The sequence below is a fragment of the Diorhabda carinulata genome, chromosome 1, assembly GCF_026250575.1.
Source record: "Diorhabda carinulata isolate Delta chromosome 1, icDioCari1.1, whole genome shotgun sequence".
Classification (NCBI taxonomy): Eukaryota; Metazoa; Arthropoda; class Insecta; order Coleoptera; family Chrysomelidae; genus Diorhabda; species Diorhabda carinulata.
The window spans coordinates 20,395,708-20,416,289 of NC_079460.1; the positions used below are offsets into that span (position 1 = coordinate 20,395,708).

Here is a 20,582-nt window from a genome sequence, read left to right on the forward strand (position 1 = left end):
CAAATGAAGATTTCTTTTACAAATTTATTATTTATAGCCACTAAAAAGTTTAGTTATTCACATATAGAGAGCACTACCCTTCATACAAATTGTAATTCAAAGGGTTTTCAGATTAAAATAAAAAAAATGAAAAGAAATTAGAACGATTTTATATAATATTCCAAATTGAATTATTATTTATTGTTAAGAAGTAATAGCTGAAAAATCAGTATTTGTCGTTTATTAATATTAAAATCACAAGACAAATCATAAGACATTTATATTTATTTAATAACACTGTAATAAGTGTATTATTTCATAAAATTTCTATACTAATTTCGGTATAAAAGTTTTAAAAATTGTTCAGTGTGAATGGGTGAAATTTATTGAGCTATTAATTCCTAAAAATATAATTTGCGTCTGCGTCTACACTCTTAGAAAAAGGGATTATTTCACCCCTTACAACATCCGTTCAGAAACTATTGCGCAAGCGTGTATCAAAATGAAAATAAAAGGTTGAATGGAATATGTAGTGAGTTTGCGTTGCCCTTCTCTCAATTTATACTTCGATTTTTGATGACAATAATATTGTGATAAATTGTGAACATTTTGAAAAAGTTCTGGTCAAATGTCATAGTTTCGATTTTAAAATGAGGAGCAGTAGTTCGGAACTGCTCCTAGATCAGCAAGAGGAGCTTCGTAGACAAAAAATAAAGGTAATATTCTGGATTTGTCAAATCCACTTCATGGATAAGTGCCACTGGTTATTTTTAACCTTATCTATAAGTAATCTGCATATAGTTAACAAATTTTTTATAAAAATTTATCATTTAATGAATATATTCATCCATTATAAGGGTATGTGTGGTTACGATACTCTACTTTTCAATGAAAGAAAGTGTGTCAAAATGTTGTTTTATGTGATTATTTCCGGTACGTAACATAGTATTGGTGATTTTAATAGAAAAACTTCTAGAACACCATAAATCTATTACGAAACTTAAGTGTGTCTGCTTTTTTCTATTTGTTGCAACAAATATCGATGATCGTAAATAAAACATATGTAAAATATTATGATATCTACTCTTTCCAAAAATTCAAAGAAACAGAGCTATGTATTTCCGAAAAAACGCCTAATTTTAGGGTTTTCCTTAGGGTCTAATGTACCAATTGAAGCGTTCAACCTCCCATTTACTCTATTATTTTCAAAGTAAAAAATGACTTTTTGCAAAAATTGTTATCAACTAGCAATTTAAACTAGGTTTCATCACATCTGTAGGCTGAAATACGCATTGCGACCTAAAAGATTTATTGTGTCCCCCCTTTGCTTGAGCTGCTCTGGACATATAGCCTTAAGTTCTTCGTATAGGCACAGATAATTAATGAATGCTATTATAATAGACGGTTAATTTTTGACCTCGGTTAACCCAAGCATGGGTGCCCGTTTACTCGGAACGTGCAGAAATTATGTGTTCAGATGTTTCACTCCCTTTTTAATAAAACTTGCAGGCGCCTGTGATTTTAATTTCATTTTAGAACGATTCTGATTCGGTGAAAGGGATATTAGCGTATAATTATTCATCTGATCGTCATCTTTTACGCAATAACACAATCGGTTTGTTGATAGTCTTATTGTCATAATTTTTCAGTTTAGTTTTAAGGTATTTCTAAATTTTATACATATTTTTTTCTTGTCTTCCAGTGGGATCTTTATACAAAAATAAGATACATGTGCTCAACTTATTTTTACGATTTCACATGTGTTGACGTTCCATTCAGATATCAAGTTTTATCATATCATTAATTTTAACTTTTTTTTTCGAATATGTTGGACAAATTTGAATTTATAATCTCATGTTATCAGTTGTTGTTAGTTGTTTCTACACTTTCTATGCTTTTGAATTGTCTATTTGTGTTAAATATATTTTGAGAAATGACAAACAAAACATGTATTTGAGCGACTGGGACTAAGTGCAAAGTAGTGCAAATCCTAGATTAAATATTTCCATCAATTTTCATTTTTATTATTTATTATCAGCTTCAATATATACCCGTCCTCTATCCCTACATTGTTCTAAGCGACTCTTCCATTATTCGAAACAGTGCAGGAAGTCTTCCAAAGCTTCAACAAATGAAAATTTTGTTCCTTTTAATGCAGATTTGATTCGTCATACTTTTTCCCCCTTCAAGTAAGTTTTAGTAACTTTCACTCGCATTCAAAGTGTGAATACAAATATTTTTGCCAACTTCTTGTCGTTCAAATGTGAGGACTTTAGCCACACTTTTTACATATTAAAATTTTTATCTTAGCTAACGGTCAGACCGAACAAGATTTTCCGATATATTCGTCCGTTTTTGATGTAGAAGGGCGGCTCGAAAGCGAATAATCTTCTCTACCATCTTGAAAACGTTTAAACCACTCAAAAACATGTTGACGCGATAAATATTTATTGCAATACACTTGTTCCAATAAATTATAAGTTTCAGTTGCAATTTTTCCAAATTTCAAGTGAAATTTCACAACAAACGGTTGCTCTATTTTTACATCGCTAATTTTTACGACAAAACAAAAAACAAAAAAAAACTCTATACAAACGAAGGACATGGCTATTCTGGTTTTATACAGACACGGTAATATTGCATTCGAAAAAGTAGACTTCAGGCTTATAGTGGTTAACCTTTGGCACAAGTATACTTCTTATGTAGCAGTGCTAGTCTCGTTATTTAATAGCTACACCTCGTATATCCTTTCTAATTTTTTGGTTTTGATTTATCGTATTTTCGTACAAATATCAGATCCTATGATTTTACCAGATTTATCGAAGTAACCACTTCTATAAAATGAAAAAATATGCAAAAAATCATTCTATGGGATTTTATGTATTCGTTATAACTTACTTTCTTCTTCCTCTTCTTTGGTCACTGGCGTGAATAATCTATATATTCCTAATGGGATACTGTAAACAAATCAGTATGATATTATCGTACATTTACCACCTTTACCTTTTTGCCGAACTTTGTGGAATAATAAGAAATGATGGCCCATTAGACAATGCGTAGGTTAATTCCGCACTGTCTGGCCAAGTTAATCCTTGTTTTCAAATATCAGCATAAAAAATTAGGAGCTAAAAGGTGTTATTTGACTGATCCAACATTGGTGCTTATTTGCGAATAAAACAATCAAGACGTATTTTGTTTAAAAACTTTTGTACCTGGAGAGTCTAATTTGTAAAAACTTCGTATTTTTCTCCTCACACACCAGTGTTTCCCAACGTGAGGAACACGTCCTACAGGGAGGCAATTCGAAAATGGGACTCGCTTTCGTTCTGGACCAAAATGCAATGTTCAATTTCGGTACCAAATTCAATTATTAGGTATAATTTGGCTTGACGAGACCAAAATATTAACTATGTATTTGGCACTGTCAGACGGCAGGCTCAGCGGATAACCCCGGATGTTTTAGACTCTCGCTAAATAACACACAAAACATAACCCTTAGGATATATTCTGTGTAGCAACCTGAATGGCCCATCGCAACTTTTGTAGGGTTTCACAGATTTTAGTTTGTGGTAATTTGAATTAAGTGTTCATAAAAACTGTTGTAAAAGCTCGTTGATAAGTATTTAATTTTAGAAGCATAATTTTCCATTCCGAATGTGTTATATTTAAATAATATAATATTGAAAATTATGTATGTTGCATGGAGGGCATAGGAATTTTAAAACGACTAAAATGGGGCATATTGACTTTAGGAAGGCTTAGAAGGCTTAATAAGATCAAAAGTATGAGATGAGCTCAGAAGGAATAACATACCAGAAAAGATAATAAGATTTGTAAAAATATTTGTTGAAGGCTCAAAGGAAAGGTCAAACTAGAAAAAGAATACACAGATACCTTCGATATCACCACAGGAGTAAGACAAGGAGACGGGTTGTCCGTCCTTCTGTTCAACCTTGCTCTAGGAAAAGCTTTGAAAGCAACTGAAGCTATTCCAAGAAGAGCAAATATTGGAGAGAAAATAAATATTTGAGCTTATGCTGATGATGTAGCTATAACAGCGGACAGTAAGAGTGACCTGAAAATACTGGCACAAGTATTCTTAGAAGCACGAAAAGTAGGATTGGAGGTCAATGAAGGTAAGACTGAAACTGGGAAGAGTTGCAGAGCTCAATCATTTAACGCTAAAGAATTTAGGATCCTAGGATTTACTATGAACAGCAACAACAAAATAGAAATAGAAATCCAGATGAGGTTAAATGCAGCCAGTAGATGTTTTCGGAGAGTAGATATTATTTAAAAGTAAACTGTTAAAAAATACGAAAATAAGAATATCCATAGTCATAACACAGCCAATTTTATTGTATGGAGCTGAGATGTGGACATTAACAAAACACCCAGAAGGAGTTTTCGAAGAACGAGTATGAAGAATACTGAAATACAGAGAACTCAGGGACCGGTACAGACAAACAGATATTGAAGGAATGAAGAGACAACAATAAGAAGAGTGTGGAGAGGTCAACCAGAAGGGAGGTGCCTACTGGGAAGACCAAGAGCAAGATAAAATGTCCAAGAGGAGAAGATGTGAGGAGACTTGGTGGACAGGTAGACATGACTGAGGATAGAAAATTATGGAGGCAACTTGTTGGCGAGGCCAAAAATCAATTTGGATTTGAGTGGCCACAGTAGTAAATAGTAGTAGTAAGATGGGGCATGGCACAAAAACGGTTTGGAAATACTGTCATACGCGAAGTAATTCATTTAAACTACTGAAGGAAAATGATAACGAGTACATTTAAGCAAAAATACGTCACAGTATCTTTAAGTTTTGACGTATGTTTCTAAATTCTTATAAAAGTAGCTCTTGATTCGTTATATTCAGGGAATAAAATTTTCATTACTATGTATTTTTATGCCGTATAAAATATGAGCTCCGTTTATTTCCATATATAATTAAACATGAAGCGAAATTATTCATATGCAAATTCAATAGAAGTATACAGTTGGTCATAATACTAGTGTTGATTATAGATCTCACTTTGTATAAAAAATATTTCGTGAATGTTGATAAACAAGAGTATACCACGAAATTGTTCCCTAAAGAATATTATTTATTTAACAAAAGAGCGAGTTTCCTTTTATATATGGTTCAAAATTTGTAGCCGTGTAATAGTACTTATTATCAAATTGTACTTAGACCAGGTGGTTGGTATGTAACTTAGTCTCAAAAAATATATTGTGCTGCCGTTTGCCAAAAAAATTTTCGCAACTCATCTGGTTGCAATGCTACAGAAATATCTTCATATTGTTTATGGTTGGTTGTTTTCAACATTTGTTTTAACAACAGTCTTTTATCTGTACTAGATACTAACTAATTCTACTATTTAGATTCAGCTGTTATTTATAGTTTTTACATATTTCTGTATACATTGTATCTTGCAGATTAATTGTGATTGTTATGTTCTTTACAGGAACTAGCAGCTGCCAAAAAATCAAAAAATTCAACTGGACGATCATGTCGAGAACAAGCTATTTTTTATTCTACAAGTGTTTTAGCAGTAATCGCAATGTCTGCCGGATCATCATTATTATTTTTAGTACCTTTATATGTTGATCCAGCAATATCAACTTTGGCCTCAAATTTTGTAACTGAACCAGTTACATGTATAACAACTAGGATAGAAGAACTCAGCGGCTTAGCTAATTGTTCGTGGAGTTCTTGCCGGGAAGGGTGCACCAGTGATGCTTATCATTGTACCCACATATACGTGAGTTATAATAATAGCAAAGTAAGTACAAAAAATGTTTTCTTGTTTAAATTTGTATTTTACATAACACTTGACAAAGAATGTCCCAAACAAACATAGCTGAGATAATGGACGTTTCATTTAGTGGCTGAGCTGACCAGCTAAATTGGTGCATAAAAAGTGGATAATAATAATTGATTAGACGGGGTCTTAGATCAAATAAACGCCGCATTTGAGTTTTTCGAGGTTCAGGTAATAAAGGTACAGATCTATTATAAAATATAAAGGAGGAACTGTTAGGCTAAGCGCATACATACAACTTTTAATCGCACAATATTCAAAAGTCTATAAAATCAATTGGAAATGCGCATACAGCCAACACGTTAGTTGTTCAGCTGAAAAATGTGTGTGTCCAACAGCCGTGTGCGCATACTCACAACTAAACAGTCGATGCCCTATTCAGATCAATAGTTTTTTAATGTTTTTGGACGGACCCAAAGTTAATCGGGTGCTCTCGAAATGACGAAACCTCTCTTCATAAATGATGTCGAGCACATCATTGAATATATAGAGAAGAGACTTGCGCTGTATCTCAAGTCATTGAAGGAATATTGATTGATTGGTTTCATTGAAAAAACTTCTTTCACTCATTTTGTAAAAGCTGAACAATTTTTCTTCAAATTACCATGTAACGATGTGGAATTTCTCATTTAGGAATCTGTTGCTGAAAATAAAATGAACAGAGTATCTTAATTGAGATCGCGGCGCCCGGATGCAACGCATCCCCTGCACCACAGTTAAAGATACCTCTGATTTCATTCGTATAAAAGCAGTAATGATTCATAAAATTTACGTAAAACAGATATTCTCAATTTTTTCTTTATTGTAGACCGGTTTCAAAATATTATTGGTTTCGGTAGACGCCTGCTGCATCATTTCTAATATATTCAGATATAGATCTAACGGAGAAAATTTTCCTAGATTCTAGTCGAGCGTTCACTTGGACCAATGGAAGCATTTTTTATGCCCGACGATGTACTTCAGTGAGAGCGTGGTTGTAGTCATTAAGTTTTTATTTCAAGTTGGTATCAAAGAAGCTCAATAAATCTTAAAAACTCTTTATAGTGATAATGAAGTACCTTTTAAGGCTGTTTACAAGTGGTATGGGCAATTTAAAAGAAGAAATGAGACAGTTAAGGATCCAAAACGGACAGGAAGTAATTCAATCTCAAAAATATATTAAAAGGTGCACTACATGAACAGATTTGTTCGTTCAAATGGACGTTTGGTAATATATTGGATTGTTTGCGAAACGATGTGCGAAGAAAGTAACTCGAAAAACGCTTTCTTCGTCGTCATAACAGCCCTTCGTAGTCCAAATTGCTTCTGATTCACCAGCTTTTGGCTTTAAAATTCTTCTAGCTCTTCAAGAAATGTACTAAAAGGGAAACGTTTTGACAACATTTTTATCATAGAGAAGACTACGACGGAGCTGTTGGAAGTCATTCTGTCAAATACCTTTCGGTAATAGATTCGACGTTGTGATAAGGGCATTGCTAGCCCGTATTTTTGTTACTATATTTGAAATAACAAAGAATAATCGAAAAGGTATTTCTTTAATTGTTTTGTTTCAGGAAGAACCTTACAATCAAACTGACGATGCAGTCTTATTAGTGAACATCAAAGGATGCGGGTATCCTCCTAGTGTATTATGTCTCAATTTCACCGAAACATACGGAGTTGAGGGCACTGAGTTTCCTTGTTATCATTCGCGTCAGAATCGTACTGTAGTACTAACTCATTATGAAAGAGATGAACAGATTGCTATCATAATTAATTATTTCGCTGTACCTTTTATAATTACTTTAGCCACATCTGTGGCTCTTTGCGTAATGCACTGTGACTGCCGATGTCATCCTACGACTCACCATAAAAGACCTCGACGTCCACGGATTCAAAATTTGAGTGATGGCTCCATAAACATGGGAGTCGATCTCAGGCATAATACCAGCTATCATTCAGATTTAGTAGCTATTAGATCGACGTAAAAGATGAAAAAGTTATAGTAAATGTGGTCGTTTCTTTGAGAGTTGTTTGATTTATTCGAAGTTAATCAATTCATTTATTAATAGTTATTCGAAAAAATTAAATAATACAAAGCGTAATAAGAAAATATTGGATAGGAAAGAGTTTATACTTTGAGTTTACAACAATTTTCAAAGAATCGTACATATTCTAATTAAATATTATTTCAGGATTGTATAACTATATTTTTTTTAAGAAAACTATGAGTTATTGAGTCATGACGACTCATACATTTTTTTTTATTTGTCACCTAATAAATTCAATATTTTTCTAATAAATCAATCATACATTTACCCAATTGTATAGCACAAATATATGAAAAGAAACGGTACTCAGTAAAATACGACTATATTTTTAAGAAATTTGCTTTGATTTTCACGTTTCTTCTGTAGATAAACGTACAGGGTATTCAGTAAATAAGAATTCTAAATAGAGTAGTGGTAAATCTACAAGAAAAATTTAAATTATCCAAATTCAACCAACAAACCAATATTTATTCTTTTCGTATAATATACAAACTCCCACGACAAAAGTAGAGAATTTCACTTCGAAATGTGGGTTCAGATGAAAAAGTTCATAAATTTGTACTAAATAAAATATTTCCTTTGGTTTCGACTGCTGACAGTGGCAGCTCAAAGTGTATTTAATGCATGTTATACGTAATTATTTCAAATAGTTTTTGTTTTTAGTTAGTTTGCGTTTTTGTCTTTAATTTCAGTATTTTGGTTTTATTAATATTAATTATCAAATTCATTGGGGATGATGGGAAAAAGTGTAAGTACCGAAGTCAGTAAGTCAGTCGAGAGGTTGAAAATAAATATTCACATGTCTAAAGTCAAAAGGTTATTTAAAATATGTTTAAGTGTCTGAGATACGAAAATGGAGATAAGGGTGTGGGGACAAAACATCCGTACAAACTGTTTATGAAGCATCGGTTGGTACACCATAATAACTCACATTTTTTATAGCTGAATTAGCACCCAGTCGGCTCGTTTTCTAAGTTTAAATATAGCAATGAATTATGAAATAGTAAATATTGTTATTGTGTGCTTACCAATCTCCAAAATATACGTTTCGTTTCAAATTTCGCCAAAAACGTTCAATTGGCCTCAGTTGAGACACATTAGATTTCTCAATAAATGGAATTTTCAATTCTGCAAGTTCCCACAACGACCTTTGCATAATAAGCAGTTGCCATATCTGGCCAAAATAATAATTGGATAATTCTTCTTTATGAACTACAATTATAACACACTCTTTTTGATATATTGGTAGTTAAAGAATTTCCAGAAGGACAAATGTATGCTGAAGAACAACCACAAGGTGATATCGCCAACACTTTCGAGTAGAACTTTTTGTGTCTTTTGTAGACTTTTGAATTAATTCCTTGCCTTTCTCACAATAGAAGTCTTAGATTTCCAAACTTTTAGCGTTAACATCTTGTAAAAGGCATAGATTTGGTCCACTGTGTTTACTTCTCCTTTTATCTCATCTCTTTTCTTCGTCAATTTCTTTATTATCGTCCAATCAATGTAATACTATTTTTTTTAGGTTTCTGTTCGACTTTTTATAAAGGCTTTACCAATCTTTTCACTATATGAAGAGGCATATCCAAATTTTTTATTGATCATCTCGGTGACTCCCTCAGTATATTTCGAAATTCCGGCTGTAATGAGATTCACTATCGCAGAAAGCATAGATTTTTATACTATATTTAGCTGGTTTGTCATATTTGCTCCTAAAATAAATATTCATATTTAATTTTTCATAAAGTTGTGTATATTTCTTTTATGGCAGCTATTTTTTCTTTCCGCGCTAGTAATATTGTCAAAGAGTAACGCACAAAGAAGGAATAGAAACCTTTTGTGAGAAAACAGTAAAATAATTTCAGTTCCATCTATGCTCCAGAGCTCTTGAACGTTTACTTGATCACCTTTCTTAACTGCTATGAGGAAAAATACGTCTAATACGGCTTGTTTATTTGAACAGTCTCTTACTCTCTAACTAGGAAATTTCCTCTCCTTTCAATATAATTGTTGGTGTAATTTACTGGGGTGTCAATCATATTTGTGATTATGAAAGCTAAAAATTATTCTTTTGGATTTGATATATTCTTGGTACCACCATGAAATTTTTTTTTCTAGCTTATTTCTAGCTTCAGTGGAGCTTGACACGGAAAAACTTTTTCTAATTGTCTCTGTGCCTTTCCCTATATAGAACCAATAATCCATCTGTAAAAGCTGAACATTTGGCAACTCATCATCTGTAGTTTGCTCTGAATCATTACAGTTTAAATTGTCTCCAATTACTTCATCTTCGCCTCCGCTTTCCTCGTCGAGATTAACAACGTCGTAATGTAATTTGTCTTCGAAAAAAGGCATTCAGAAGCCTAAAAGAGCTGCCATAACAATAAATTTTGTAATACGTCACTTTGCCAAGTGAACGTAACCTCAAAGAAAGTCAGTCAACAATACTGAGTACGGCAAGTGGAGTATTGTCATATTTGGATCGAAAAATTCAAATTTATATCGGCCAAAATACTTGATCAACATACTAAACGATAAACCAAATGCTTACTTTTACATTCCTCAATGGAGTACTGCCACCCGACTTCTGGAGGTTTAAAGTACTCCTTGACCAAGAGAGGAAATGAGAAATTATTATTCATGCTGCAAATGAAGATGGTTTTGTGTCAAATTAAATGTTATTATTTGCTAAAAACACTTCCCAACCTTGTGTTGATTACCAGTCATGACCGCGGCATTATTTGAAAGATGTTTCAGTTCCTACGAAACATTCCGCCAAATTCAGTCATTGTTATGAATAACAAATCTCATCATTCCCAAATATTAAACAAAATTTCCAACACCAGTTTCGAAAAAGATAAGATATTCATGAAAATTAAAAATATAAAAGAGTGTTGCTTCAAATTATACAAACTTGTAATTTAGAAAATGAGTATGTCATTGATAGCATTAGCGTTTTTGATAGCGAAGATAAAACATTTGAATTACATTTTGAGTCAGTTATCTTATAAAAATTCTAAATGTATATAGTTATAACCAAAGCGAGTTGTAGGGAGAAAACATTTTTTTTAAATTGTTTCAGAAGTTTTAATCATTCGTTTTCGTAGTTATTTTGGCAATGGGACGCCACTAAAGACGGCAGAATTGTATACCGTTCGGGCTCCTTGTATCTATATTTCGTGATAAAGATATTCAGAATTCTTTGCACAGCATTCCTTTGAAATTTGATACTTATTTACTGCGCACCTTGTATAAAATATGGTTGAGAAATCAAAAATTTGCAGAATAGGTAGATAAAACAGGTGTTATTGATTATGTTATACAGGGTGTTACTATATTCGACCGACAACGCTCTACCACAGAGAGATCTCAATAAATGACTTATTTTGATAATTTTAAATCGAAATGAAAATTTGCCATAAATCAAGAAAGTCTTTAATTTTTTTTCAAATTTGGTGACCAATATGCTCCTTAATAAAGTAATATTTTGATATAAACAAACTTTGAAAAAATTTAACCAGTGGCGCGCTGTCAGGGTTAGGATTTAAGTCAGGTTATCTCGGAGGCCAACAATTGGGTCCACCACGATTAATCAATTTTTCTCTAAAACGTCTGTTTAAGTAATTTCTTGCCGCTGCAGCAAAATGAGAAGATGCCCTATCGTGTTGAAACCACATATGTTGTCTAATATTTAACGATAACATTTTGTCCAGAAAGCGCGTATAAATTGCTCCATTTTATTTATTTGGTAATATATAAAGCTCGATTGAGCAATCTCCAACGATACTCACCCACACATTAACCGAATATTTATGCTGAAATCCCCTTTCACGAACAAAATGCGGATTTTCTTCATCCCAAAAGTGACTATTTCTAGAGTTGAAAGTTCCATCCCTAGTAAATCTAGCCTCGTCGCTATACAACACATATTTTGGAAAATTTCGATTTTCACGACGTTTTTGTAAATAACAGTTTAATAATTCTATACGCACCTGAAAATCTCTAGGTTCTAATGCTTGAAAACTAGCCAATATGTATGGATGCACCACTTGTTCTTTTGAAACTTTCCATAAAGCGCGACCCACAGTTCGAGTACTTAGAGATGGCCTTTCTAAAATACTATTTAATATTTATTTTGTTTTGAACTACTTGAAATTAAATGAATAATTAAATAATTTGTAAATTACTTACATTCATTTTAGCTCCATAAAAGGTTATTAGTTTTTTAACTGAAAATAATCAGGCAATTCAAAACAAAATTGAAAAAAGAATTTGCTCCAGTGGCGTAAAAAATAAGAGGATAAAAGCGGCAACTATTCCTGACAGCGCGCCAATGGTTAAATTTTTTGAAAGTTTGTTTATGTCAAAATATTATTTTATTAAGGAGCATATTGATTAACAAATTCAAAAAAAATTTAAAGGCATTCTTGATTTATTTAAAATTTTGAGCACCCTATATCTCAGCAGCTAGGCCTCGTAAGGATTCGTATTCCTATATCAAATGATTAATTTATTGAGAGCGTTGTCGGTCGAATATAGAAACACCCTGTATATTTCAAGCTGTTGAATCTAGTCCATGAAAGTAGTGAGAGCTGGATTCTTACATATCAAGGTCAAAGAAGGAGGAACAAGATTAAAATTATTGTTAATATTTATTTATAAAAGGGCCTATTGTGAAGGATACTTCAAAAACGAATAAATTTTGCTATTAGGATGAATGAATTTTTCAAATAATGAACAACTTCTTAGTATCTATTGAAACCATTGTTAAAATTTCTGTTACTAAAACCACAATGGAACATAATTTGTTGAACAAGTATTTACTGGGTACGATATTATGTTCAAAGCATCCGTGAAAACTGAGTGTCATGTACCTTTATACTTAACACGTAACAGAACAAGTCATATAAAATGCAGATATTTTTATGCAATTTTTAGAAAATCTGTTGATGTTTTCAAAAATTTTCTGTATGACTTTACACATTACATCTCTATACACAATGTGGTAATTTACGAAGAAACGGCAGAAATTTCGTTGCAGCCATGCAACACAAATTATAACAAATTCATATATTAAATCAGAAAATTGAAAACGTAGAGGCGGCGTAGATAAGATGGAATAAAAGGCTAGTGGGGTGGGAATTAGACATTTTTTAACTCAAAAGCAATTAGTATCGCAGAAATAAAAATATAAATTTTCGTATCGCATAAAAAATCGCAATACCTACTAAATTTGCTTTATCGGATAATAATTTAGAAACCGCCTTATTGCCTTATTTCAAACATATATAAACTACACGCCGAAAAAGTATCGGATCACTATTATTTATCATTGCAATTAGATAATCTTAACAGACAGAAAGTAATATAAAATTAATTTACTGGATACATTTCAAAAAAATAATTCTGTTAAAACTAAATAAATTAATTTAAGTTACGTGTATTGCCACTCGAGATCTAATCACATCAGGACAACGCCGTGGCATGCCTCTGATCAAGTCCTCCAAGTAATTTTGGTCCAAATGTTCCCACCTTTTGCAGTTGTTGATATTTAGATGGTTTCAAATCTATGGATCTCACCCTTGTCCCATACATACTCAATATGGTTTAAGTTCGGGTTGCCTACAGCTCAGCTCAAAACTATAATATTTACCTTACTGGTGTAATATGTGGAAATGCCTATTAAAGCGGCATAAGGAAGAACTTGTGGCTGTATAATGCACACCTATGAGCAGTTAATGATAGTATATCAAGCAGAACCAATTCTACGCGAACCCTTAAATATATTCCACCTCACAACGAGTTAGACCCTTCTCCAAAATTTGTTGAAGGTCTTATGTTGCAAGAAAAATCATCTCTGCTATAAACAGGTATACTCCGTACTGAAGTACGTAAACAAAATCTGGACTGAAAAGTACATTACCCCAATTTTGAGTATTGAGTATCTCAACTTAGCTGCACAGTTAATGAGCAATGTATATATCCCCGTATTTCTTGAAATATTTCTTACGGTTTGATTTCAAACTGCAGCTAACTCTTATTGAAGTTGTCTTCTTCATAAAGCCTGTAGTCTCAACAATCTATTATCTGCGAGTGTAGTTCCCGACGGCTGATTCTGCACTGGTCTTCTATCATATTCTCCGGTCTCTCGATATCTCGCCACTATCAGTTGAATGAATAATTGGCAACGTACTCCTGCAATAAGTCTACGGTCATGTTCGCGTCTTGGTTGTGGCGACACGAACGTTGTGATCAGGTCGCAGTTTGTTATGTGGGTGGCCATGCTCGCGACAAACCACCGCGATTGATTTTGAAAACGCTTTTATTAGCGGTTTTGGGGACACCGCGACAAAAATGTCGATGGTCAGGCCTCTTTTATGCACGCGTTTTTTGTCGCTGGTTGCGGGGCGACAAGAAACACAGCGTTTTCTAAAAGCACGTTGTTAAATGTGCGCTTTTATGCATCGACGTCAATCAGCCACTCGCCGCCTGTGTCGCGGCGTACTGAAATCCTCGCGTGGAATTACAAAACGCGTCGCGACCGGCGCTTCAAAAGTACATTGATTTCAATTGGTGCTTTTATGCAGAGCGTTTATTATCGTTTGTCGTTGTCATTTTGAACAGTCAGTTTGCAGAGTTGTGTTAATGTGTGAAGAAGTACCATGGAAAATCTGGACGTTGAATTTTTTATTGACGCCATTCATCATAACAAGATTAGAAAAACAGGCAATTGAAAAGAGATGCGTGGAAGGAAATTAATCATTATTTCCAAATTCAGTTAAAAATCTTAAAAAGAAAAGCAGAAAATTGGTAAATATGTAAGCATGTAGTTTATTAGTCTATTCGCTAGAATTGTATTTTAACAACGCATTGTATATCTATTCATTTATCAGCAGTATTATCTATTAGTACAATATAAAGTACTAACCTCAACGTCATTGATAACATTTTTCCTGGTTCGACATACGGTAATAATTGAAGAATTTCTCCCTGTCTAGTCTTAATTCTGCATGAAGTGTATAATATACGCCTCTGAGAAATCTTGCACTATTAAATGGATGCACGTAAAAACACACGGATCCATTTTTAATCACTACCGTCGTGCGGTCCACTTGCAACAGTTGAAACTGTTCAAATGTGAAAGCGACACGTGACAAAAAACGCTTGTATATTGTTTCATAAATTATCGCCGCGTTTTTGTCGCTCCACGACCAGCGACAAAAAACGCGTGCATAAAAGAGGCCTCATGGTAACAATCCAAACGAGGCGTTCGATATTTCAACAGCAACGTATTGACAACGTTTCATTTAATATGTTAACGGAAAAGTATGCGAGAAGACGTTTAAAGTAAGAAATGTTTGATACTGAGGTATATATTTTCGACTCCTCCGCTTTTTTCGTAAACAATGGTTTTAGACAATAGTTTGTTCTAAATTGTAGTAGAAAAACGATCTGATCGCAACGTTTGTGTCGCCGCGACTAAGACGCAAGCATGGCCGTAGACTATTTGTCTGAAAATTCAACTAATCGATATTTCTGTTGCCTCGTTTTTTTGTAATTTTGTTAGTTTCTGGTAGTATAACGATAATAAAATTCCACCTACGCTGATTTTGTAAGCAATGTTGTCATTTCTATTGGTGATGCGATACTTTCTTATAGAAGTGTATTTACGAATCAAACAAAGCTAATGTATTTTGATTTTCATTGTTAATTTGTTTATTTTTTACGATTCCCCATAAGCATATTGTACTAACTTCATAGATTATATTATTTTAAACTAAAAAATATTAAATTGTAGTAACAATAAATTGAAGACTTGCGAACTTGTAGTTAAGGTACATATTCCTAACAGACTTGTAGTTGTAAATTAGGGCAATAAATTTGTGATTTTATTTACGGTAACTATTTAATGCTCTTACGGTTATAGTATACTATAGTTGTTCATCACGATTCATTAACTCCTAAAATCGTTAAAAATATTTTAGTAGTTTATAGAAAATGTTAGAATTTAAATTATATTAGATATACAGGCGTTTCAAAATAAAATATCGTAATGGGCGATGCCTTAAAGAACTAGGTCCAGTTTACTACCAACCGTCTAATTAATTATAATCATAATTAAAGTAAAAAATAGTCACACTACACCCTAACTTGTACAAATTTAATGGCTTTGTATGGTTTTCAAGTAGCAAATTCCAAGTTTACTGAATAATGTCACTCGTTCTAATAAAAAAAGAGCAGTCTGCACTTCAAATGCCAACATCTTCACCTCATTGTAGCAATCTGGAAGACTGTTGCGTTACGTAAATCCATTTCTGAACCTTCGATTCTTCCAACTTGCTTTTCAACTCTGTAAATTTTCCACACCACAAAGCTTTACTTTTTAAATCGATCAATTGCATTTTTGGAGATCCAGTTTCAATTTCAAATGTTTCAATGTAGATTTCGTTATTTTCAGCAAATTCATTTTTTTAAATGTGCTGAAATAATGTTATTTTAGCAGCCATTAGTCGCTCTTTAATTCATGGTGATTAATGTCTTTTTCATTAGGGAATGTATTTACATCATCCACGTACAAAGCAATACGTTTCAACACCTACCTTTGGAAAGCCATCTCACGTTATTATTAAGAAAGAGGTCTGTAAACTGAGTCTCCATTTCGTTAAACAATTCTTTAAACTGGCGATGGTAGAGTGCTTTTGACAAGATGCTATTAACAATTTTGACTACCAAATTGATAACCTCAACAAAGCACTTTTGGTATATTATGCAGTGAAAACACAATTACGTGATTTATTTTGCTCTGAAGAATCGTTGTTGTCCCTTTATTTTTTACTTCTGGCTCCGTCAGTTGCTATTGAAACGATTTAATCAAATTAATCCCATTGTCTTCAAGGCATTCGCTATATAATCTCCTCTAGTTTATCTCGAGTGTGGTAGCAATCCTAGAAATTCTTCTTTTGAACCTTGGGATATATCTGACAAAAAGACCAACTTGTGCCGTGTCTTTTACGTTGCATGACTCATCGATAACAAGTGATAAGGCAGAATAAAGTTGAATATCTTCCATCTGCAAATATGTTACATTAGAAGATATTTTAGCTATGCTATCTTGTACCCTTTTAGCGGATAATGGAAAATTATTTATTGCTTCTTCTCATTTCCCATTTCTGGTTTGTAAATCATGAAACAGCTCTTCTAATGGACTTATGAAGTAATCCTTGACGTGTATAACAGGGGAGAAAGCGAAAAAAAATCAATTTAAGGTGTTGAAAGATAGAATCGATGTCTAATGCTCGTTAATAGATTCAAAACGATTTTTGAATCTTTTTTTTAGATGAAATCAATAATTTTTGCATATGGAACTGAAGAGCCGCAGCCTCATATCCAAAGAGCTGTATGATGCCGATCCCTGAAATAGTTGATTATTTTATACTGCAGTCGATTTTCTAAAATATTTTCAATAATAATTAGTACATATCTATGTAAAGAAGGATTGTATCAAATTATTTCATTCGTTTGTGAAACGTATTTGCCCATTCTGATTAGTAATTACGAAGTATTATTATATTATCCTTGTTTATTAAAGAGGCAAATAAATTAAGTAGAAGTACCAGGACGACAAACGATGTGCGTTGAGATGGGGCTGAAAAGTCAGATTAAAAAACTCTTTAACGCATATTTATACTTTATAGATTGTTCGGCAAGTCGTTTTGGCTTTTCCGCCAATTTTTATCTATACCTGGAAGATTCCACATTTCATTGTTTTGCTTCCAAAATACGTAGAATTCTCCCAAATGAGTTTTTGTGTCCCACTTCCCATTTCAACCCTTAACCTATCAATACGTGATCATACGAAATTTTATCAAATGGAATAAAACTGTAAGTTCTTTTTTCTTTTTATCATATCGTGTCTACGAGACTAACAGGGCGACGCGCGTTTTGACTTCTCTCTTAAATTAAAAAATGAGAGAGCGGTATGTAAGTGGAATTGTAATTTTCGAAGAGAGAGATAGAGCATCGGTTTAATACTCTCGATTCGCTATTAAAATCAAAACTCTCTCTCTCTGTCTTTAATATTAACTCTACGTTCTCTCCTCGTTGCATTTGATTTCTTAAAAATCCATAGAAAACTGGCAAACGTGCATTGAACGTTTAGTTATCATCAGGTTTTTGTCGTGTGAGGGGAGTTATGTAATATTGGTGATGAATAATGTTACCCTTAAGGTCATGCGAACCCTAAGACTTGATTTAGAAAGACGTCGCGGAGTGAATAACCGCAGATTTCTCAAATACGTTTAGAGAATGTTGAGACGCCACGCACTATTTGTACGCCTCGAAATTATGAATCGCTACGATCTTAACCCTTTCGATGTAGGAACCTTGTGTCTTATCTTCCTTTTTTATTTTGCGGAACTGAAGCAGCTACTTACTTCATTCCATTTTCAAAAATATGGTGTTTGAAGTATGACATCCTTCTGCTTCTATGTCTCCTTTGAGACTGTCATCTTATCAATAATATTTGTTGTATATGTTGTCACAATTTTTTTCCTGAAGAACAAGCGTTCCTTTTTCTTCCTCAAGAAGTCACTTTTTGACAGATTTTTTTTTCGTAAATATAGCATTCGCTCTTTAGTCCCTCACAACTTGGGATTAGATTCAATTTCACTCAGTTCTCAGCCTAACATAAAAAGAAAGGTCATAAATAAAAAAAAAAACTCTCAAAAATTAATTTTCAATACATTATCTCTTCATTTCTACACATTTTTTCCGTACGTTTGACTAAAGCTTCTATCCCACTATAAAAATATTAAGTCAACATGTTCGTACGCATCGTCTCGTCTGTTTAATTTCATCGTCACTGTTAAATCTTTTACCGCTTAACATGGTCTTCAGTTTTGCGAACATAAAATAGCCAAACGGAGCCAGATCAGGGCTATATGGGCGGTGACCAATCTCAGTGAAGCCACATTCGTGTATACTTGCCTTGGAAAGCGATGCAGTTGGACTGGAGCATTGTCATGAAACAAGTGCTCACCTCAGCTGATTTTGCTGCACATTTTTTCGATAACTGCCTTAGTAAGTCAGAGTAATACGTCGCTTTAATGGTTTTATTTGATTTCTTTAATCAAAAGGATATCTTCGCAGTCCTTAAATATTGTATCCATCATTTTTTTGGTACTCTTCGTGACCTTTGCGTTTTTTGGCATGAGTTCTCTCTTCATGGAATCTCTTTTGAATGTGGGATCATAGGAAAAGATCATGGGTTTATCACCCGGTAAAATTGATCGGATGACATTTTCTTGATCTTCGGGCAAAGCACTAAAATCGCTCACAACATTCTACTCGACGCTACTTTTGTACTGCGCTGAGAATTCAAGGCATCCACGCTGCACTAATTTTTTTCATATTTAAATGCTCATATAGAATCACTTATATAGGAGCACTTATTTTGTGCTGAAACTTTTTTTGTTTAGGCTGCGGTCACTCAGAGCAATCCCTTTCACTAATTCAATGTTTTCTGGAGTAGTCACGGTCATAGGACCTCCTGTATGTGGGTCATCTTCTAATAATTTTCGTTCCTAGAGAAACAGGTTAGACCAATAGTCAATTGTTGAAAATGATGGACAGAAGCCTCCATTCTGTTTTTGATTTGTGTTGGTGTTAATCCGGTATTAGTTAAAAATTTTGTATAATCGCGAAGCTCAATTTGGAATAATAAAGTGGATCGAAACAGCAAGTTGAAACTTTGTGAAAACCTTGTTAAAACTTGTCACTGACGCATACACAAAGATTTTTACGAACGTGGTCTACTTACTATACGAGTCCATAAATTCATGAATCGCACTACGTATATTCATATATATTGAGCCAGAATAGAGCTGATTGACTATTTAATTTTCACATACTCCGCCATTTTGCTAAAAAGTGTACTTCACCCTGTGTCATATTGTTTCCCATCCTTAATGGAAGCTCAGGATGAGAAAATGAAAAAAAAACGACGTTGGTGGCATATAGACCTTTTCTGAAACTTCTTTCAAACGGACCAACAGTAATTGAGTGTCGTATTTTGGAATAATTATTAACTTTTTTGCTTCATCCTAATACACACAGAAACTTTCATAATAAATGGTTGAATAATTTGCATCAAAGCTTGGGCTTTTTAGAAAAAATGATTAAATTATTTGGAAATTGCATTTTATAGGCCCCTGATATGCGGTACTATATTTTGGGACGATGTGTACTTTGTATAATTCCATTAAATTGTATTTTTATATTTGCAGTTTTTTTATTATCTATTGTTAGTTATTAAACCCACATTATGAATGTTAATGATGATTAGAGAAGTTTTATGGAATCGATGCAGAAATTTTTAGAATTTATTATTAAATTAGTACAAAAATATGAAACAAAAAATATATTTAAGTTATGTTAATCTTTTATTAAACGATTTTTTATATTTTTAGTTTACTAATTCTTTCAACCTAACAATACGATTTCGGTATTTATCAAAATGGGTCAAAACTTCAATTTATACTTTTTTTTTAAACTAAAAAGAGGCCTAGAATCAAGATGATTTATCATAAAAAAAAGTTCTGAGTAATAAAAAGTTGAAGAAAAATATTTATTTATGTACAAAGGATAATATAGCACGGAAATTGATAGATAATTAATTCTTAGAATAGCAGACTATCTTAATATGAAGTGTAACGACCCTGTATTTTAATTATACTGCAAAATTAAATCC

The 20,582-nt window shown here is 33.1% G+C and overlaps 1 protein-coding gene across 1 annotated transcript; it reads left to right on the forward strand.

Moving 5' to 3' along the window:
• Window positions 1-507: 507 nt before the first annotated feature.
• LOC130897784 (protein tipE) lies at window positions 508-20,294 on the forward strand. Its single transcript, XM_057806689.1, has 3 exons — window positions 508-695; window positions 5,448-5,765; window positions 7,358-20,294. Exons 1-3 carry the CDS (start codon window positions 630-632, stop codon window positions 7,769-7,771), a joined length of 798 nt encoding a protein of 265 aa, XP_057662672.1. The 5' UTR covers window positions 508-629; the 3' UTR covers window positions 7,772-20,294.
• Window positions 20,295-20,582: the final 288 nt, after the last annotated feature.

Bases quoted from the DNA above. Each gene is read 5' to 3' on its own strand.
- LOC130897784 (XM_057806689.1), top strand. From the start codon at position 630: ATGAGGAGCAGTAGTTCGGAACTGCTCCTAGATCAGCAAGAGGAGCTT. The intron at 696-5,447 runs GTAATATTCTGG...TGTTCTTTACAG, and splicing joins TTCGTAGACAAAAAATAAAG to GAACTAGCAGCTGCCAAAAA. The intron at 5,766-7,357 runs GTAAGTACAAAA...GTTTTGTTTCAG, and splicing joins TGAGTTATAATAATAGCAAA to GAAGAACCTTACAATCAAAC.